Here is a 23,068-nt window from a genome sequence, read left to right as displayed (position 1 = left end):
GTCTTTTTAGAGGTACACAACTGTAGGATGAAAGGCAACAGAATTTTAAATCAAATTAGACCTAAGAGAAAAGAAAATTCACCATGAAGGTGGTGAATAGCACATAACATCAGAAGTTCCCCAGAGCACACGTTGCATATCAGTTCTTGGAGAACTCAGAACTAAACCTGACAAGGTCCCAAGCAACCTGATCCAGCTGTCTCTGCTCTGAGCAGGAGCTGGACTGGACAACCCCTCAATGTCTCTCTTCCAACCTAAATTATTCTGTGATTCTGTAAAGTTCTCTTGTTGCCTGGGCAGTTCTTGTACATTGAAGTTTTAGAATGTTTCAGTGAAGCAGACATATCAAATATGAAATCATGGTTTCTAAAGGTGAGACTTCAACCAGGATTATTTCTTCCACTTAGTGGTGCTACTGTGATGCTCCTGCATGTATTATTTTTATGCAAACTTGAGCTATTTTGTTTCAGAACAGTGTCTTTCTCTGCTGGGGAATCTGAACTCTGCGTCTCTAAGACAGCAAAGGAATATTGTGCCTTACCCAGCTGGTGTGAAGCCATTGTGTGGACAGAGCCTGAGTGAGTGTCACCTGAATCCTACTTAAAACTAGAACCTGAACTGTATTTCAGTAGATTGCAGTTTGATTAAAAACAGCCTGGGTGAAAACTCAAGTCCAAAAGTCAATAGTAATTTCAGTGAAATAGAACTATGTGGAGTCTCATGCATATTTTTAATCCATATTAAAGGACTTAAAATGTCAAGAGTCCAGTCTGCTGAATGTAACATTTCCCTCCAGGTTAAGCCTCAGAATGGAAACCATAAAATCTCTGTCAATCTCTCATGTGAACAAGAAATGATCTAAAATTACCTTGGTGCCAACAAGGCATTTTACAGATTGACATATTTTGTACTTTTTCAGTGCAAAATTAAAATAGATCACAGAGAATATAGGGTAATGAAAAATCAAGCTAATCACAAATTCTCTATTTTAAAGAAGATGCAGGCCAAAGATACATTGAAAAAAAAAAAACCTACCATACCTATGTGTCTTTCTAAACATTTCTGAAGCATAAATGTCGTATGTATTTATTGGTATCTCAGACTGAAGAGTACATCTGCTAAATCATGCAATTAAAAATATTACAGCATCTGATTTGACAACTGCCACTGCTATAAAGATGTCCACTTCCACTAATAAAGGAATGACATGTAAAATTTTTTGCTTAAATTGGCAAACTAATTTGTTACTTTTCATTGCTATAAAGTTGCAGTAGTTGTTACTCAAAGGCAGGAAGTCAAATTTTACACTTACACAAATGCTAAAACCATGACAACAGGTAATCTGATTATTTTTAGGGGATTGTTAAAAATGCACCACAGTTCAATATTTTAAACTCCTGGTACAAGCTATTTGCATCTCTTAAATATTAATCCTGGTTTTAAATAATTTTCTTATAACTTAAACAAAGAAGCAGACCTAAATTCAGTATGAATTACATGAGTAGTTAAATATCTAACAAGAGATTAACATCACTATAAATCTATTTTACATTTTACAATGATTGTTTAGGACAGCTGAGCCCCATATATGCTGAAAGAGTACGTCAGCATACAACAGCTGCTGATAAAAACCAGCATATGTTGGCGGGAGCTTTTTGTTTTCTGAAGATAATTTAAACTTGCTATAGTTTTCGTGCTGCTACAGAGTCAATAAGGGATACTTTAAAAAATGAGTGGCACTTTTTTGATTCACTTTAAATGGATTGTGGGTACGTCTATTGAATACTCACTTAAGACAATTATTCAGTTATACAGTTTTGGGTTTTCATAAGTTTTCTAAAAAGCAAGCTATAGTTTCAACCAGAAAATTTTTAACTGTCAGCTTCAGGTGCCCAGGAGGAAGAAAGCATTCTGGTAACAGAAATGTTTTGCTGAACAAGAAATGCTACTCACTCAATTACTTGTGTCATTATCCTTAAAATTCTGTGTATTATATATATTCAGATTGCATTTTAAAAGCTCTCTCTATTAGTCTTGGCAGTTTTTTTGAAAATTTTCTGTTCTTAGAAACATTCACAGGCACCATGGAGCTGTAAAAATCCTTGTCAGTGTGGGAGTCAGTCGCTCTGCAGAGCTACCATGAAAATGCCGATAGCTTTGTACCGATCCTCACTGAAGATCCAAGATGGGGGATTTTCCAGGACTTTAGACCACAGTTTTCACCTGGTGGCAGATAAAAACTGTCTTCCTGCTTGTACAACCACTTTTAGGCTCCACGCTCAATGAGAGTCCAGCAGCAATACAGCAACTTTCTTAACCAAAATCTTCCACGGAAATGGTCCAAAACACAACTTTCTAGAACAATGCAACTTCAAAGGTCTGAGACACTTCTGAGTGACGTATAATTACTTAGCTGAGTAAACTTAGCTGAGTAACCTAAATGACCTCTCCTTACAGTTCTTATTGCTGGTGGCTTTCCATGAGCATCTGGAAACTGGTGGAAACTGGTTTGCACTCTCTGACTAAAAAGATAAACCAAATAACAGAAAAGGGACTAAATTTCCCTCAGTGATAGTCCAGTTCTCTCACCCATCTTGACAAGCTGTGGATGTCAGAGGTCAGATTACAGCCCTGAAATATGGATCATCTGCTTTGTCAGCCTTAAAATAGGCTTTCAGTACCCAACATTAGAGAAAATAAGTACTACTGAAACTAAATGTAATTTAATTTTTTCTTCAGCAATTGCAATTGTTTCCTTTTAAACTTCAGAGGCCAGAACTAATGAATTGATCTTCAGATAAGAGGCCACTCGAAATAATAAGACTTTCAGCAAATAACACTGCCATTATGCGCCAGGGAGCTGAAACGCTTATTATGCAGTTCAGTGAAAATTCAAAAGACACAAAGAATTTGATATGACTGGCAGCAGCACTGTCTAAAAATAGCTCCACATAAAAGGGAATTAAAATGTCACCGGAAATCTCTTCCTTCCTTCAGAAGCTGCTGGTAAACAGAACTTCCTTAGTCTGAACTGACAATTGCCCTATGTGCAAGGACACCCCTTTGCCTGTTGCTGGCACCCACGGCCTTTCAAGGAGGATGTCAGAGCTGTGAGCTGCTGGGGAGGGATGGCCTCAGGGCTGAACTGCAGCCACACATCTCCCCAGGTAGCACCACTGATGCCACGTCTGATCAGCCATCACCACAATGAAGACAGCTCCAGCTTTCAGCATGAAGCACTGGATGAAGATAAAGCAATCCTGGCCTTGAATCAGTGCCTGTATTATTTGATCCAGGCTACAGCACTCAGGCACTAGTATGAAATGCAGCTTTTGCTACCATGGCTCAGGTTTTGGCAAGGGGTTTTAATGCAGAATCAGCAGCTCGAATGATAAAGTTTTGGAAAAAGTATTCTGATATCTCAGTCTGTTGATTTGGAAGGAACTTTTAAGACAGATATTGCTGAATTTAAGAGACAAGAAACTCCTTAACTCTAGATAAGACCTAGGCAGACTGCCACACTTTTAATGAAGTGAAGCTGACAGGATGGCAGTTTTAAAATGTCCTCAGAAATACAGCTGTCCTCAGCTGAAAAAATTAAAAGAAAAAGGAAAAAAATGTAAAGCCAAGGACTTACTGCCTCACCCTCTGTGCCAAGCACTAGCTTTTGGATTTTACATTATCCCTTTCAGATAAATGTTTGCAGGAAGAGAAAGCCATTACCTCTGAAGTTACAAAATGATTAGATATTCAGCTGCTGCCATCAAATGCAATTAAAGACACAAAACTTAGATTCATCCTGCAGAACATTAAAGTTAGCCAAATATATTATGAAAAACCCACATTGTGTGGCTTTGAGAGTCTTGTCCTGTCCAGACTCCCACTCCCATATCAGTTGGGGACTAGGGAAAATAAAACATTCTGTGCTTCCTGAAGCTGAAATGACGGAAAAAGACTGTGCCTTTCACATGAGTGAAAGATGGCACCCTTGTGCCATCTGAGTGTTGTCAGACATACTGCTTCCTCTTCAAATCTAGAGTTATCTTTTCAAATCCTGGATCCTTTGGAAGGACACTCGATGATGCTGCAGTTATTGGGATCAGCAATATGATCTAATTATTTAGAATGGTTTTTGCAAGTTCTGACCTTATGCAGATTTCAAAAGAAGAAGGATGAGGTTGTGGTTACCTAATATGAACTGTCTATTTCACAGTATGGTATAATAAAAATTACTTAAGTACTTGGCTTTTAACAGAATTTATTTCTGCATTTTTGCAGGAATGAAAAGGCACTCCATGACAGGATACATTTACTTTTGCATATTTTCATCAGAAACGTCAAGCATTAAAAACTGTATTGCCTCTTTTGGGGGATAATGCTACAGAAACTTTAATACTGGATCTTTAGACCTTGTGAGCAACGTTTTTCCTCATTTTGCACCTTCTGTGGCAGCAGCAAGAGGGGCTACAATTACACTGCTAAATGGAACACAGACTGATTCTTGTTTTTCGGTCAAGTGGCATCACTCAGCTCATGTCCTCACTACCTATGACTAGTCCTCTCTGAGTCTTAGTCTGAGCTGAGCCAGCTGGAGAAGCCCAAAACAGAGCCAGAGAATCTGCTCAGCAGCCCAGGATGTACTTCAAGCTCACCTCCCATCTCTTTTATTTAGCAGCACAGATATGCCCACTCAGACTCAGAGGGACATTTTATGCTGTACCAACACAGGAACATGATGTGTTAACACCTGATATCTACAAGCAGGAGTTTATGGATAATAATGTGGATAAATGGACATTGAAGTAATTGGCCCAAAGGGTACATGCATTAAGGAAGGGGGAAGAGTTGTCAGAGATCTAGGGAAAAACCATATGGATCAGCATGTACTGGGGGGGTTGGAGAAGCAGCAGTTCCTTGCAGAGAAGTGTTACACAGGAGTAAAAACTGTACCACCATCCTCACTTCCCAACCCATTCAGCATCAAGAGCTGTGTTGCCTTTTCTTAAAGCTGAGGGTGCTGTATTTTCCTTCAAATGATTGCAGGAAGGAAGCTGAGAAATCTCCCAGAAAATGGCAGGTCTGGTGGGTGCTGGATGCCAGTGGGTGTGTGTTTGTGACTAAACAGGATAAAAACTAGAATTAAATTAGAGATTTTGATTTGAATTTACTGCTTTTATCCATATTCCTAAACCATTCAAGTGGTGGAGGACTAGAAACAAGCATGGCAAAATCAATAAAATAAACAAACCATGAAAGACACTAGTGACACATTAAGGGGGAAAAAATCAGATACCCTCTAGGCCATTGGAACTAAAGGAAAGAGATGACAATAAATATACAGAGATTTTGGTACCAAATCCTGAGAACTTTGCTCACACAAACAGACCTTCCTCCAACCACAATCCAATTAAAAGAGAGTACAACTATTGCCAAAGGTCTGTAACATCCAGCTCATTAAAACAATACCAGTTGACATTATTAGGATGTATTATTTTGCTCCTTTAGCACAGGGGAAGGTTCATCTGAGTAAGTAGCAGGGCTGAGTCCTTCTTTGGCAAAGGGCTTTGATTGGAAAGCAAAACGTCTGGTACGTTCCAGGCAGGCTATTTCCATGCCTGGCAGATGGTATTTACTTAAGATGTACTGCACAGCCCATTATTTTAAACCGAGTTACTTTGTCAAGTTTACCTAACGTATCACAAGGACAGAAACTTTTGTTCATCTCTGTCTGTATTAGTCAAAATCCCATGTGTTCTGAACTGCTATGGAGTGATTGTTTTCTCCCCGTTGAATTAAACTCAGTCCTGTAACAAACGAGAAGCAAAAATGCACAAGATGTTTTCAAACTGAGTCACACACATCCTTTTCAGCTAAGCCATAATACTTCCAAGCCCTCTGAATCATACTGTCTACTCTTCAACGGCTTCTAAATAGTCCAGCTCAAGGTGCTTGAGCCCTCCTCTCTCCTACCATGTTATGGAGTTCTTCTCTGACCCATTAAACTGAATCTGAAAGGGGAAAACTCCTCAGATTTTTAAGCAAAAAGTGCACCACAAGGCACAAAGATGAGGGGTTTCTCACTTGCTCACATTTATGTATCTATAACGTGAGTATTAATAAGAAATGACACAACTAGTATATACTGGATCAAGCTCACAGGACATGTAATTCATCATTTTACCCTCAAAAGCAGGTATTAAAAGGTGCAACAAACTCAACTACCAACAATTGTTTGATAACCTGTATTTGTTTAAGTGCAATTAAACGTCTGAGAATATCATATGATAGGAGTAAGACAAAAAAAATGTGTGAGGCTAAGATGCTATCAATGACTACACAGCTTGCACAGGAATAAAAATAAAAAGCACATAAGTATCTACTGCCAAGAAATAATAGTATCTGTTTGGAACCTAAAAGAGCAGATTTTTTAAAAATTAACATTTACAGTGCTCATGATACAAATACTGCACTTTATTTTCAGGGATTTCTGTATAAATACGGATATAAGAAACTGAGTAACAAAAATGCTATGTACATATTCTCTTAATTACTCAACTTTTGTGAGTCATTTCCATTTTACTTCTGTTATGTAGCATTTTATATGCCACAGTGACTTATCACTTCTTCTAAATTTAAACTAATTTCCTTTCTGATTATTATTTCTCTAGTGATTAATTTATTGAGCATAAATCTTGCATTTATTGGATTAAATGTCTTTTAATAGTACTGTCTCTACTCATACAATGGAGTTAATATGAAATTCAGTCTCCTCCATGATCAATGCAGAAGATATATAGCAAAAGTACAGCTGTTCATTTCACAATTTCAAAACAAGAAAGCCTCAAGTTAAGATTTCACCTTGCTGAAATCCTGTTTTCAGTGAAATTGAGAGTAAAAGTCTCCTAACTACAAGAAGAGCCAAGATTTACTTTTTGGTGTCCAACCTGCATGTGTCAGCTGAAGTGTTTTTGACATTTTGTGGCTGTGAAGGTTTAAGACCAGAAATAGCCACTATTATTGAATCCAATCTCCAGTACGACACAGGCCACTTCTAGTTACATATTTGAATCTTTTTGCCAGATAGTGGCTCCAGCGAAGGTTTCTCCATTTTAAATGTCCTGTTGTTTATGAAGAACAACTTCTTAAAACTTTAATTAGATGGACTGCACTCTTATACACCAATATTGTTTTTAATATAAACACACCTCAGGGCACTCTGAAGTTATAAATACCTCTAAGGATGCTCACATTTTTTGTGTTAAAGTTTCACACAAATACTTCAGCCATTTCAGAGTAAAAGTATGTAAACAAAAAATCCCATTATTTAATTGAAGAACTCTATTTTCTTCATGTCTAGGTCTAAGGACTTGAAGAAAGAGGGTATAAAGAAGGAAAGAGGGTGAAGAAGCTTCAGGTGACATAAGGTCTCAGTTTCTAAGGGACTTTAAAGAGTGTATGAAACAACCAACCAAAGTACCCTCTGCTGTGAGCACACGCCTGCCCCACACATATCTGACAGTGGAGGGGGGTGGACTATGTCCCAGCTGAGGTCTGCAAAGCAGCTCTGCAGTTAAGGATGTTCCTCCTGGCGCTCTGGGCAACCCCAGCTCCAGTTCTGTCCTCTCCTGTGTGCCTGGGCTGGAGCGTAGACAGAAGCACCACAAGAGGAGGCACCAGGGCTTGAAAAGTGGAAAGTGGCTACAAGCTGTTCTGCCCTGACCTCCCAGCTTACAGGCTCAAGAGGCAGCAGACCTCCAGCACTGGTCAGAGATGACATAAGTGAGGGTGTTTGTACCATTGCCACCAAGGCTGAGTCTTGTTGGTTAATCTTTCACTTTCCTGTGTTCAGCCAATGAGGTTTAAACATGTGCAGGTAAAGTGGCCAGCATCCGGAACACAAGAAAGGCTATGCTTCAGGTTGCCTGAAATTTTGTCCTTTTTGTATGTCTGACCAAACTCACAGTCTTTAATTTTTTAATTGTATCCATCCTGTAATCCACACCTGTGTGCATATCAGGAATTTTATGTGGGCTTTTTTAATGCAACATATGACTGCAACATTTTTACCTACATGACTTCCCTGTTCTCCTTTTGAATACAAGAGCATATTATCTTATGCTACAATAATCATTGAAATTTAAGTCACTTGAATTACATAATTTTTCCCAAGTCACTCTGTAACACTTTCCACAAATCCTACTCATGCTTAGAAAAATAGAAGAATTAAACACCTTGAACTAATTACAAAGGGAAGACTATAAGACAGAAAAGTGCATTTGTTTGCCCTTCTGAAACTCACTCAAACCAGACAAATACAGGACACCAAAGGTAATAGTAGACATACAAGATCAAAACCGAAATTGCAACACGTAAGATTATAAAACATCTGCTGAGCATTGAATGGAGAGTCTGCCTTGAAAAGTTGAAAGTCTGATTTAATATCGCTCCACTGAACAATTTTCCTCAACTGTTCTTGCCTGTGGACATAAACTGAGACAAATCAAAGGACATTACACACTGTGAGCAGGAATTTGCTCACTGAGAATAGGAATCTGTCTTATTTTCATTTGTTTCTTCATATTATTGTCTTACTGAACATTCAAGCTAAGAATCTAATTTTACTGTAGATGCAAGGGAACATTTCTCTACCAGCCTGTCTATGCTGGGGCAGATGTGGCTTCATTCACCTTGACTTACACTCTACCTGTACTGCACAGTCCAATTTAACATTTTCAGGGTATGGCCTTAATTCTTCATTACTTTTTACCTTCAGCTACTTTTTATATTTTCTGTTCTGCACTGAGTTTAGCCATGTACTGTAAAAGAAATAACAACTTTGTGACTCATGTAATATAAATTCTTGAAAGTCACCACCTTATTTATTTAAAGAAAACATGAGTAATAGCTAATGAATTCTCACACAGTTACTGCATACAGAGTTTGAATAAGTACCTCAGACCAAGCATGCTACACCCTGTTCCTTTATGTTGAGGCATGTGTCCCCTTCAGTGTGGAAACTAATGGCCTTATGGGGGAAAGAGAATCTTCAAAAAGACCATATCTTGAAATTACTTGCTTAATATCAAACAGATAATTACCACTCACATCCACAGGCCACCTCATAATTGTGCCTGAAGGAGTTGGTGGTGTACATAAACTAAATACTTAGGACTTTCAAAGTATGATCTGATTGAAATAACAGTCTGGTTCCTGTCATTTCCCTTGTGGTGATTTTCTTTTTAGAAATGATTAAATAGTATAATTCCTCTAATGACTCATTTAGTTTATTTTTAACTAACACCAAAGGAAAATACAAAGGAAATAGTCTTCAGCAAATGTGTTTTTCAGGGAGGAAGAAAACCTGTATTGCGATATGATAGCGTAAATTAGCATAGTTTAGAACAGTACATGCAGCTAATGACTGAAAAGCTAGCAGTATATGCAACACTTGATATCACACTGCATTACTGACCAGGAATGGAAGATTTGACTTCTTTATACATTGTACATTGGATATGTTCTAATTTTGTAAAACATTCCTTTCACTAAGGAAAAAAATTTCCTGATGTAACAATCCTACTTCAGGTGCCTCCAGTCTGAAAACCAGCAAGTGAAAAATAACTGGGTAGGCAGCAGAGAGCAGGTATTCAAACAAGCCCCAGGGCAGCTTAGCACTTAAACATGTGGCAGATCTGTTTTCAGCAAAGTAATTAACAAGGCAGGATTCACCATTCCAACAATCTTAAAATGCAGCCTGGATCTTTTTCTAAACATATGTTACAATTCAAATTGTTAGATTGGAGAGGCGCAACACAAGAATTGGGGTAGCTATACTCAAATACTTGGTCTTAATGGTCTTAAAATGTATGATTCAAAGATGTACAAATTCAAGCAACTAAATAATGATTTACATGCTTTACTCAACTGAATGACTGAAAGCAAGTTTTGGTTCTCATCTTGCATCTCTTAATCTATTTTTCAATATATTATTGATAAGTTTCTCTGTGTCACTCTGCTAGTTATGAATCCCATTTGTTAATGGGGTAAAACTCATTCACCTCGAAAAGCACAGCCTGATAACTCCACCCATTTTAGAGTACTCTTCCAGTACCCTCTGGGAAAAGGATGGGGACTGATCCAGTACCCTCATACTGCTTACAGCCTGAACAAAGCAAGCAGAGAGGGTGACATGCTGACCCAGCAAAACTTGGTGAAGGTTTTGTGAGGGATTGATGGATCTAAGTTTTTCATCCAGACCATAAACTGAAGGTTTCAAACTGAATATTAGCTAAGCTTAGATTTTTTGGTATTGCTAATACAACTATGTGTATCAAAATTATTAGTCATTACTTGGGGCACTGTAGAAAAAAATGTGTGCCTTGGTTTTGCACTAGATGTGTGCTTGCCTACATATGGGCTGAGACAGACATCAGCATTTATCTGCACACATAATTTCCTTACTGCTAATGAACTGACACCTGACCAACAGTGGATCCTGTCCCCAGCTTACATCAATAAAAGAAATTATGTATTTATTCTTAGTGACCCAAAATACATAAATATTTCCTATACTGAAAGTAACATACATCACATGATCAATGTACTATACAAATATAATTTCCACAGCTCTGTGCAGAGCAGGTTGGAAAGCTGTGAAAGAGGAGCGGAGGTCATTCACCACAGACTAACCATCCATGCAACTAGCTGCAGAAAGAAAAGTTACAACTTTGAAACTCCCCACCATGCAGCTTCTCCAAAGTCTCAGCACCACTGGCTGGCTTTGGCCAGATTACAGGTTACAAGAGTGAAAGTTAAACAGCACCATGACAGGTAGAAGAGGTGTGTTAATCCACCACATCCTCAGTTAATGCAGTTTGAACACTAAGTTGGTACTAGCACTGCACCAAAAACATTTTCAAATAAACTTGTAGAGAAATAAATTATCCTTTCTTTCTATTCAATCCAGGCCTTACACTGGGTACACAGAATGACATAATATCCTTCCTGAAAGCAGAGCTGCAGTGAGGACCAGTATCCTTCAAACACAACTAGTTCCTGAGACTGCCTTGCAAACAACTACATTTTCCTAATTGCCACAGAAACTATCTTTTTCATCTTTTTAAGCCAAAGAATTATGCATTGTTTTCTTTATAAATGCAATAAAATTTCATCACTATATTCTGTACTTCTGCCAGAGTTTTACAGCCACAGATCTAAAGAATCTTACTGGAAAGCAACACACAAAAATAGCCACGCCATTTAACTGCTGCTGGTCAAAACCTCACACCAATTGCTGTGATATTTGCCAGATATGAAAGTGAATGATGTTATCTCCATGCCTGCACCTAGTTAGCAGAATCAAACACCTTTTTTCTGTCCAGAAAGTGGCTTTTATCACCAGGAATTTTTTTTCCGGCGTGACATTTTTCTGCATGTAGGACCACATCCACTTTGGAAACCAGTGCTCTTGAAACAGGATTCCATACAAAACCATGATCAATACAAAACTATGTACTGATTTGCTTTTTAATCTGGAAAAATCAGTACAGTTGGTTAGGGTTTTTATCTTTGCATTAGCCATTGTGAAGATGATTTTAAATTGTGTGCACAGACCAAAGGATTTGTTCTGGGGCCAATCTGCATTTAGCTTTAGTGCCATAGACAGACATTCAGAAAAAGCCAAATCGATACGTTTGTAATGACTGCTTAGATAACTGCTTAAGCAGCTTGAAAAGCCAAGTCAGCAATTATTTTTAAGGATATGTGACAGATTTTCTAATGCCCTGATAGTTACACACACTTGTTTCCAAAGGATGTTATCCCAGCTGCCTTCTTCCAGTCACATTGGACTTCTGCTTCTTTTTTAATTGGGTGACCATCTATTCTTTTGTGGGTTACCATGGGCAGGTTTGACCTGTAGCAATCAGAGCAGATGGACTGGCGCCAGTAACTGCTCAGACAGTCGGACAAGACGAAGTTCAGCACCTAAGATACCACAGCAGTTTATGATTAAAAGGTAACCTAGTTAAATCGCTAATCATGCACTAGCATTTGTCTCCTGGTGGTCGGTGCATGTGTGTATGCGCGGAAACAGAGAGGTATGAATGACTATTTCAAACCCTGTCTCTAGCCAGATTACTTTGGAATAGAGACAGGAAACGAGCCTGAAACATGAGGCATTAAAACATGTACTCTTACGAAAGAGCAGACCTGCAGACCCTGCGCCAACGCCGGGCTACGGAGCGCTCCTGCCTGCAACTCACCTTGCTGAATTTTGGTCACCAGCTGGTGACGGGCGAGAATCCTGCTGGTCCTGTAGGGAGGGCGCCGGGCGGGCGGATCGCAGCGCCAGAAGAGCTCCTGGCCCTCGGGGGACACCGCGTTCAGGTAGAAACAGGCGGTGCCCGCGGCCCGGGGCACCTGCTTCAACATCGCCGCTGCCCTCGGCTCGCCCCGGCCGTCCCGCGGCGCTGCTCCCGGTGGGAACCAGGGCAAGGAGAGCAGGCAGGCTCTAAGCCCCAGGGAGCTGCGAGGAGCGAGCGCTTTAAACGCAAAAGGAGTGCCAAGAACTACTACAGCTCGGGATTCCGGCTCTCTCCCACATGATCCGCGCGGGCCAATCGCTCCCAGCGCAGCCTGTGGAAGTGAGCCTGCGGAGCGGGACAGGCAGTCTGCCCCAGCCCGGCACACAGCCCCGGCCCCAGCCCCGCACAGCCTGCCCCAGCCCCAGCCTGTCCCGGCCCAGCACGCACGGCCTGCCCCAGTCCTAATCCCAGCCTGTCCCGGTCCAGCCCCGCCTGCCCCAGCCCTGCACAGCCTTTCCCAGTCCCGCACAGGCTTTCCTAGTCCCGCACAGGCTTTCCCAGTCCCGCACAGCCTCCCCAACCCGGCACAGCCTTTCCCAGCCCGGCACAGCCTGCCCCAGCCCCGCACAGCCTGCCCCAGCCCGGCACAGCCTTTCCCAGTCCGGCACAGCCTTTCCCAGTCCCAGCCTGCCCCAGCCCCAGCCTGTCCCGGCAGCTCCCCGGCCGGCCGGAGTTTACCCAAGCACGGAGGGGCTGCACCGGGCCGCTTCAAAAAGCGAAGAAGAAATAGTTGAAGACGTTCGAAAAATGTGTGTTTTAGAGTATTCAGGGCTGCTGAAAACCTTTTTCTCCTCTGCTCTATGCTGCCCAGCTGTTGACTCATCTCTGGTGATGATGCCCTCACTTACTTTTCTAAAAATCATACCCCCGTTTGCCAAGAAAAAAGTCCGTTTACGGAAGGGCTGTCTGAATCTCCAAAACCACACGGTACAAGGAGCACTGGAACAAGTGAAGCCCTTGGGATGAAAAAAATTCAACAACACCTAGCAGCAGCCACTCAGCAGTAAACAAAACCAAAGTTCCTAACATTAAGGTTACCAAGAACCGGTCACTGCCTGGAAGAGGGAAAGGGGATGGAGATATTCTCTGTTATTCAGGTTCCTTGCCATCTTTTTTTTTTTCTTGTTGTTGTTTTTTTTTCAACAGACAGAGGAGCATGTGTTTTCATTCTATCCTCACATATGAACCACTGAGTCAGCAGAAGATGCTATTTCTTTAATTAATCATATGGAAACAGAACATTGCCACTTTTATCAGCAGGAGGGCAGCAAATCTGAGTGAAAACATACTGAAAATGCCCTCTAGTCAAATAATTTTTCATTACATTTTAGAATACCATTATTTTGTATTAGTACACCTCTAGTGTGTGCTGATTTCTAAGAATTACGGGAAATGAGTGGTTTCTAAGAATCAGAGCTCAGGAATGCTGCTGCCACCTCCATGCCCCTTCCCATGACACCAGTGTCAAGCTGGGGCCTGGCAGCTGACAGCGCTGTTGGAGTGGCTGCAAGCCCCAGGCAGCAAGGGCTCAACCCCCATCCCATGGGGGATCTTGAGCTTCCAAAACTCTACCTGGTCATCCATCTGCAGTGACATTATTGTCTGTGTCCAGTTCTCCAGCCTTGAGGCCAACAATATCTCACACCATGCCATGGTACAATGAAGCACCTCACAGATGCTGACCAGGGCAGGGCCATCAGCTGGCACTGCTAGGACCTGCCTCTTCACAGAGGACATGGCAGATATAGTCACCTAAACGTGAGAGGGGGAAGGACAGCTCTTGTTCACAACTGTTCATTAAAATTTTGCTCCATGCAAAACCCCTTAGGACATGGTTTTACTGCGATGCAATCTGTTCTCATTACACCTTATGAATTTTATTCCTCATCAATGTGAGACTTGTGCAGTGCCATAAAATGGAGAAATATAATTCCAGGTACTAGAAATTTAAAATGAATGCTATAGACTGGAAGCCTTCATTACCTGTTATTACTATTAACAGCACCTGCAAGGTCTGTACGTGCTGCTTTTTGCTCCAAGTATGCCTGCATGGTCTTCTCTGAGGCTCTAAGCAGAGACTTCAAACTCAAGAGCAAAGATTTGGCATCACTGCCATCTATACTCTCAAACAGGGCTGGGCACTGGCAGCCAGGCAGTGGGACTGACCAGTCTCCTCTCTGCCTTGCTGTGCAAAGAGGAGAGGCAGGATTGCTTCACAGGTGTGAGCAGAGAGAGCCTGAACAGCAGGGAAGAGATGGCTCCCATTCCTACCCCAGCTTGCCAAGCCAGTGTGCCAGTCACTGTGCTGCCATCTCTTCAGGAATAAATATCCCAGAGACTCTCAAACGTCAATGACAGGCACAGTGTTTATCCAAAGAGACATTACCTCCATGCAGGGAAATTCATATTTGATTAATCTACAGTGGTTTGATCTAATTCTATTTTAAAAATGCTATTGCTAAGGTAAAGCAAGTATTAACATTTAATACTACTCTGCTTAAATATTCAGACGGATTTCTTTTTCTGTTGGAAAATTCATTGGCTTTTTCAGCTAATGGCATTCTGCATTATTCCTTGCAATACTTCCAAAGTCTAGGAAGTTTAAGAGAAATGTAATTCTTCAAAAACCAGTCCAAAGAAACAAAAACCACAGCAAGAGCCTAAGTAAGGGGTATATACTAGTGAACACATCCACTAAGGGCTCACAAGTCCACTTATATACTTGTAACAGACAGCAGAGTACCAGCCTCAGTGCCCCCGTGGCTGCCCATCCCATCCCAGGTCCCCATCAGAGGGTAAGGCAACAGGGCAGAGCTGCCCTGCCAGCTTCCCAGCAGCTCATCTCAGAGGTCACAAAGGACAGAATAAGAAGCCTCTGTTGCTGAATGATGACTTTCCTCTCAGACACGAGGGTCCAAACACAACTTCAGAGCCAGAGGGTTGCCCCAGGCTTGGTGCTGACGAGTGCTGCCTGTGCTGACGCTGAATTCTTTGGCTTCAGTCCAGTACTTGCATAGTAGTCAAATAAAACAAGAAGCAACAAGAGTTTGCTGGTCTTGTGGTGCGTGTTTGAAAGCTCCTGTGCTTGAAGTTGTGCATGGCGAAAGAAAGAAGTAGCCCTCCTTGCATACTTTTAAAATGACTGTGTCCTTGTTTGGTGACTGCCTTGACATTCACTGTTTATTTTCAAAAATGTGTCATTGAGACAAGGAAACTCCTTTGGCCATCAACCTCTCAGACAAGAAGTACTAGAGAGGTCTAAGTTGTTATATAATAGCACTAATTAATATTTCAGTCTCAGTCTACAGACTGTTTCTGGAATAGTTAATAGAGCAACACCGAACTTCATGCTAATGCATCTCATAAAAGCACTTCAAAATAGAAGCTTCCCTGTGCATTTTACAAGGACTATGAGGGAGCTCCAGCATACACCTGAAATTGCTGCCAGTCTTGACAGAAGCACAGCCCATAGGATGACAACCCAACCCCATGCTCCCATGTTGTGACTGATCCATGCAGGAAAGGAGATTCCTTCATAAAACCATGTCTGGAATCAGTGGGTTTTTTTAAAAATTAATCAGAAATGTCCACACTCATATCTATAGTGTAATAACCACATGTCAAATCTAACATGACAATCAGTGACTTGATGGATACTGAAATACTATGGGATATCAGGAATCTTTAGTTAAAGGCTTAATCATGTAGCACAGTGCTTCTGATGACTGCATGGACTTCGTGTAACTGGCAAAGTCAGGTCAAGGAGTCACTCTTCTCTGTACACATTCACAGGCAGAACTGCAACACTTCATTTCTGTTCATTGATTTTTATGTCTCTCTGACACTTCTTCTCCCTGAAATGGCATTTGGTGTGAGAAAGGAGTAAACTATTGGCAGGAAAATTCTCCCCAGGGCTGCTCATAGATATTGCAGTATCTCAAGCAGTAATGGAGATCTGCTTCCTTTTCATTGTGAGTGGGGTGCTGACATCAGCTGGAGAAAACAATACAATGGACTCTAGAAATGCTAAAATTTATTTGATAACAAACTACTTTAACAATCCACTTATGACTGGCTTTTCTGGGCAAGACAACAGTGTGTTTCTACACACCACCTTGGCCTTAAAGTATTACTCCAGGAGGCAGTGCTACAGTAGGGTAGTTGAGATGGACATAAATTTCCCATTTGCATTACTACAAATAAATATAAATATAAATATAAAACTGATTTTATAGTCAGGAGTGCAGATTTACATCCTAGAACGTACATCTCCCAGTGAAGTGTGAAATAGGTCTGTGATTTGTACCTGGCATGGAGGTCTCCAGGCTTGGATTGAACCTGCTGTTCTCACACAGTAATCAGCCACTTGATCTTCCCGAAGTGACCCATTTCCCTTTTATTGTTAGTTGCACTTATCTCGTTATTTCACATCTAAAATTTAATGGCAACTTGACAGCCCCTCTTCATTAGAAAGCACTGGTTCTATGAGAACAAAACAGCTTCCTATCCACTAGAGGAGCACATTTGTTATTAACATTAGTGACATGTAGCTAGAAGAAGCAGGAAACTCTTGTTTTCAAGTCACAGAAGAAAAATACTCAGGCATCTGCTTTAAACTTTCTGATCTCTGGACTCCTTTCTCTAATTCTGCAGGTAGAAGAAGAGTTCAGTTTACTGGATTATGGCCCAACTCCAATACCTTATATATGCAATATATCCTGGATACTGAAGTCCTATCCATATATCCCTATCCACACATCTTGTATCTATTGACTGTCTCTGCCTTTACAAATGCCAGCACATGTGCTAAGCACAGGCAGTTTCTCTTTTCTCAAATTCAAGAAGAGAAAAAATTCACTTGTGGGGAACCCAAAGCTGTCTTTAAGATGAAGCCGTCACTTACTTCATCTGTTTGAATCCTATGTCTGGGACTGAGAATTTTAAAAGCAGAAGTTCATTGCCTGCTGTTTTAGGAAAAATGTTTTATGTTTGAATACAGACATTTGTTTGAGAGTTGTTTGCTGGGATTACTATGGGCTGCAAACTCTTTCACACAGGGCATGAAACACCAGGGAGCCTAGAGCAGCCAGAAATGCTTCCCTCTGGCTCAGCGGCACTTTGACTTTCTTCCTTAGGCTGTGCTGGGGCACTGAGGCTCTGCAGCTCGTCTGGAGCTGCCAGGAATCAGACTGGGGCAAAAGGAAAATAGTTTATGTGAGATTTCTGCATTGCCAGGAAGCGAGATGGAGACGGCTAATAGCCGCACGGAATTACAACAGAGGATTGTTTCACTGGAGAGCCCGATACCGATGTGTTCTGGAGGAAAGTCAGCTGCTGTGTCAACTGTCTGATAGTGAGTTTTAAAAATGAACACTGCTGCACAGGACTTCTTAAGCATGAGAGACAGATTTACACAGACCTTTGAAGATAAACTTCAAACTGGGAGATGAGACTTCTGAATAGTACTTTATATCCTTTTCTTCTCTTCCACTGTCCCTGTTCCAGCATCAGAGAACAATCCATTTGCATTTTAAGACCCACGTGTTCAATGGATAGTACTACTACATAAAATACCTCCTGATTACAAGAACATCAGCGGCCTGGCCACAGCACAGAAGCAGAGGATTATGTGCAGGAGTACAACAGTAGTACATTTGGGGAACAAAAGGATGGCAGGGAGGTGACTGAACAGCCACCCAGGCAAACTTATGGAAATAAGGACACATGCAAAAAGCCAGGAAGATGAGGGTCAAGGCAAGAAAGCGTGATTCATCTCATCAATTCTCCTGTAGAGGTGTTCAGGATTTTAAATAAGCAAAATGAATAATAACTGATTTGATAAAGGCTCTCCAAGATCCTCTACTAAGCAATCATAAAGAACCTCAGCTATCACAGATAAAAAGGAAAAGACCACTTGTTGTTTAATGACAGCTTAAAGACAGGAAACAAAAGTAGTAATAAATAATCTATGTTCACAATGGGATTAGGTTCCCAGAGGATTCACACAGACATTAGTGTTGGAACCTGTTTTGTCCACTGTCCACACATGGGTTTTATAATGGGACTGAATAATCAGCTGGCAAAATATAATGATGACACCAAATTAGTCAGTCAGTCAAAAGAGAAATTGGCTGTAAATACTGGAGGTGTTTACAACAATATTGACTGAGAAGGCCTTAAAATTTTACCTTTTGAAGGCTGATAAATGGATGGGACAAAAAACACCCTACAGGTAACACAGTGCACAGTGATGAGATTTAATGGGGCTGTTGTCTCTAAGGAAACAGGTCTTGGATAGGTTTATGAAAATCCAATACAAGTTCTCAGTAGGAACAAAAAAATAGCAAAGTGGATTTTAAAACTTTTTGGAAAAGTAATTGAGTGCAAACCAACAAACATGGTTATGCTATTATAAATGTCTGCTCATCATTTGGTAATTATGAGGTCTTTTCTCACAGTGGATAAAGTTGGGAACAGAAAGTGGGAGTAGGTTCAAAATGAATGAACATAAATAGTTCTCCATATATGTATAGCTGACTCCTGGAAGTCATTGTTAGAGGTTACTGTGGTTGCCAGAAGTTGGCAGAACTCAAAAAAAGGATAAAATCCCTGGAAGGAAAATTCAGCAAGGGCCATTAAGCACAAAATTCCAACTTGTTGCTCAGTACCTCCTTGAACCATGTGAATGCACGTAGGATATACAACATGTACAAAACCACAATATGCCTATCCCAGCATTCTAGTTTCCCAAAAATAGCTGCATCTGCCCACTGGCCAACTGGCAATGATACTGGGTTGGTCTGACCTGTGGCCACTCCACTGGGGCTGTTCTGAGCAGGAGTGGCCAGTCTGTATTCCCACCTGAGCTAACCAGAGGTACAACCTCACAGCCTATGTAAATGTGGGCTCCTAACAGCACTGCTAGTGCAGAAATGCATCAAAATAGCTGCTCCTGTGGTCTGGGGCTGCAGCCTGTGGAATGACAGCATTTCCCTGGGCACAGCCTCTCTGTGCCCTCCTGTCACATTTGCTGGTGAAGTGTAAGCCGCTGGTCTGCTGGCCACAATGTCGGGCTCAGAGGATGTGACCTCTCTGTCCCTTATGCTCTCCCAGGGGCTTAGAAGGAACTGGGAGCTGCTGGATTGTTGGTTAAAAGCATTGGAAGGGGTCAGTTGTTTCATCCAGTGCCTGACTGCTAATTTAGGCATTATGGTCTCACTCTTGTTCAGTTTTTAAACATTTTTTCTCAGTCAAACCACACCAGCATACGAATAGAGACTCCATTGGCCTTAGCTGAACTCTTCACAAGCCAGGAATAGCCAGCATCCCACACTGTGTAAAGTCCCTAAAGACAGTGGTTCTCAACAGTAAATTAAGGAAAAAACCCACAACAGTTGGGTAATAGAGTTCAAAAGAGAGGAAGACATTTCAGGTGGCAGACCTCCTCTGCTAAAGTATTTGGAGAGTATTATGACAGAAATGAGATGCAAGTAGTTTCAGCCTAGTGCAACTCCATATGCTAAATCTATACACATGTTCCTAAAACTAAATCCACAGGAACTCTGTAAATATATTTAAGTAGTGGTGGACTTACACACATCCTAATCTCACAGTCTCACTAACAAAGTGTTTGGATAACACACTGATAATGTAAGGAAGTGTTTAGATAAACTTAGTTCCTTATAGTTATCCAAACACACTGTAAATCCCCACACAGCCCTACTGCTGGTGTCACTCAGTCACAGACAAACATTCCTATCTAAGCTGAAGGTTCATGCCTTTGCAGACTTCAGGTAAGGGCTTTGCTATTTATTTTCTTTTCAACAGGACTCCAGTACTATCATGATCAAATGGGCAAGAGATGAAATATTCAGGTTTTGATCTGGTTTTGACAGGAGTTTTTCCCTTTCTCTGTGCTAGAGAACCAATGCCAAAGTTAGATTTCGTAAAAGTTGTTAAAAAGCAACAAGGCAGAACAGAATAATTCTTGGCAACACTATTTCAAATACAGCAGTAGGGGACTGGTGTCTGGGAATATGAAATTCTCCAGGCTCCTTGAAATCAATGAATACTTGTTGCATGATTTCAGTCTCTGGCCCAGTGAGGCAGACAGACACGATGGTTAGGACACAGGACCTGTGGCAGTGACTTGCTGGAAGACTTCAGGGAAGTTGTATAACCTGTCTCTGTACACCAGTTTCCTGACTGATAACAGCCTTTCTTAACTATTTTGGTACCTGTATGTAAAAAAGGAAATACAATTTTGTAGGAAGATTTATTTTCCTTACAAGCAATATCGGTCCACTAGAGGCAGACTAAAATCTACTGTAACTGCGTGAGCTAAGGAGAAAATAAAAACCCTTTAAAATGGTCTTACACCTGTAGTGGATTCCTTCAGATGAGACACTTATTGCCTAAACTTGCAGTTAGCCAGATATTTCCCAAGGTGTTATTAAATGCATGTTGTCAGATCTTATCAACTGTGTGTAACAAGGATGTAGGGTTGTGCATGCGGCTCTGCAGAGCAATGTGCACTAACCAATAAGCTGGGTCTGGACTCTAGGGCTGGACTGCAGCCTTGCACACAGGGAAGTATTGTGTAGGATAAAGTATTCTGTTCACAGACAGTTGGAATTCCTCCTTTTTTATTATACAGTCCCCAGGCCATCACCACCAGGACAGCCATTAGGTACAGCAAAGCCATCCCTTGGATAGTTACTCTTCCTGGAGACCCAGGAGAGCTGGAGCTTTGGCTGATGCATGGGGGAAGTTTAGGTTATGGTGGGGTGGCAACTGTTCCTGGAGAGGGATGTCCTCTGCAGAGCCTGCTGACCTGTTCTGCCTCTCCCATCTCCCTAATGAAGCAAACTGAATTAAGCCTTGTGGCAGCCACTGTCCCTGGTGCAGTGCGGGGACATCTGGCCTGACACGTGGCAGTTCTGTGCTGCTGCTGCAAGGGTGAGTGGGGGCACTGAATACAGCACAGAGCTGAGGTCTGTCCCCATGATGTCTGGGTATGGGCCTGTCCGTGCCCTGCAGAACAGGGTGCACACGACATTTCCTTCCCTTCCCCAGGTCACCAGAGCCAGAACAAAGGCCCAGTACAAAAAATGTCATGGATGAGCAGAGAATCTGGTCACTGTCCCAGCCTTAAGGCTGAGACACCATCTCATAGCAAGCGTGACCAACACCCCTGCACACTTATCTGGATGCATAATATCAGCCATACTGGTGTCTGATTAGCAACCTCATATGAGACATATGAGACATGCATTGGATCACTTATTCCTTACTCAAAGTTAGAATTTAGCACAATCCACAGCAAGTGTTCTGTATAGCCCCATCTGTTTGGAGCAGAAAGAATGATGCCTATAGCTTTTCATCCCAAATTATTTCTTTCTTTCTATCATAAAGTTTAGGAGTATATGTTACATATATGTATTTTTTTTTAATTAACAAAATAATAAAAAGCCCAAATAAATCCCCAGAATAATTCCTGGCAGAACACAATAAAACAGCAGTGGTACAGTTTACAATATTGATATTTATGAACTGGACAAGTCCCTGGACAGGATTTTCTGCCTTCTAGCAACCAGCTGCTCTATGCAAAACATAAGCATTTCATTTTTAGACTCGATATTTCTTGCATACTTCTTTTCACTCACATTTTGCACTGTATTAAATACACACCATGGAGCTGATGTGTCTCACTGGATAATGCTGCAGGTGGTTGGTTTTTTTTTACAGAGTGGAAACCTACCTCATATCAGGAGCAGTAGAGAGGAAAGGGCTTCCTGGAGCTCCCTTTCCAGCCACCATGCTGCTCCTTCTGAGAAAAGGCAGGCAGCCTGCAGCTCTCTTTCCCCATAGGCTGCCTTTGGAGAATGCTTCCAGTGTACAGGAAGGGCCAGAAAAAGCCTAGAACCTTCAGCAATGCAGGCAAGAAGAACTGTTTTCCAGCACACATTCCTTCCTTCTCCTCCAGTCCCCAGTACAGGAGTACTTCCTTTCTCCCCTAGCTCACACACTCCCTTGCACATCCTTCTCCAGCAGCCACTTACCAAGACTCTTCCTCTGTTGATTCCCCCTCTGCTCGAAATAGGCACACCAAGAGAGTTGGTTGATAAGTTCCATTCCAGCTGTGAATTTCTTTTTACTCTCTCAATTACAGAGTGATGAAAATATTGCTGTCTGCTCTCATGTTTTTCCTGGCATCCTATCACATCCTTCTCACAGGCTTTCTCCCTGTCCCACTGTCTGAATATACAGCTCTGTTTCAAATCAACCTCACGGTGTTCCTCATTTGTTGTTGTCTACTTAAGGTGTTGCTCCATGTTTATGGAATGTAGTTTTACTGGAAAAATTCCTTGGCCAAAACCTTCAAAAGGAACTGCTCATCTTGGGTCTACTTTCCATGACACTTGAAAAGCTCTGACTTTCTGGGAAGGTTGGTTTCCTCAGTCTGGACATAAGACCTCTTTGAAGTATCTCAAGTTGGGCAACAAAATATTGCAAAACTGAAATTGCACCTGACCTGTGAAGAAGGTTTGTCCTGTTTATGTTTGCCAATTTTTTTCGCCTCTTGTTCCATCAGATTTTGAGAGGTGAGTGCTGTTCTTAGCTATAAGGACAAGAAATTAAGGCAAATCTGGGTCCTGAAGGAAGTTTCCAGACCATGCTGTTGTGGAGTTCTTTTGCTCCAA

At 41.5% G+C, this 23,068-nt stretch overlaps 1 protein-coding gene across 6 annotated transcripts in view; it reads right to left on the bottom strand.

The window, feature by feature from the left end:
• The window catches only part of STARD13 (StAR related lipid transfer domain containing 13), a 286,278-nt gene that overhangs the window by 101,385 nt on the left and 161,825 nt on the right, over nt 1–23,068 (bottom strand). The window contains exon 1 of one of the 6 annotated variants that reach the window (XM_041416098.1): nt 12,264–12,700. The exons of the other annotated variants lie outside the window; for them this stretch is intronic. Coding sequence (XP_041272032.1) covers nt 12,264–12,432 — 169 coding nt within the window. The 5' untranslated portion in view covers nt 12,433–12,700. Of the gene's footprint in view, nt 1–12,263; nt 12,701–23,068 lie in introns of those variants that run through there. 6 annotated transcript variants of the gene reach the window in all.

Source organism: Onychostruthus taczanowskii, unplaced genomic scaffold, assembly GCF_017590055.1.
Source record: "Onychostruthus taczanowskii isolate IOZ18803 unplaced genomic scaffold, ASM1759005v1 scaffold50, whole genome shotgun sequence".
In the NCBI taxonomy this organism is placed as follows: domain Eukaryota; kingdom Metazoa; phylum Chordata; class Aves; order Passeriformes; family Passeridae; genus Onychostruthus; species Onychostruthus taczanowskii.
The sequence above is the reverse complement of the archived record's forward strand: the minus strand, read 5'-3'. Positions and strand labels throughout refer to the sequence as shown.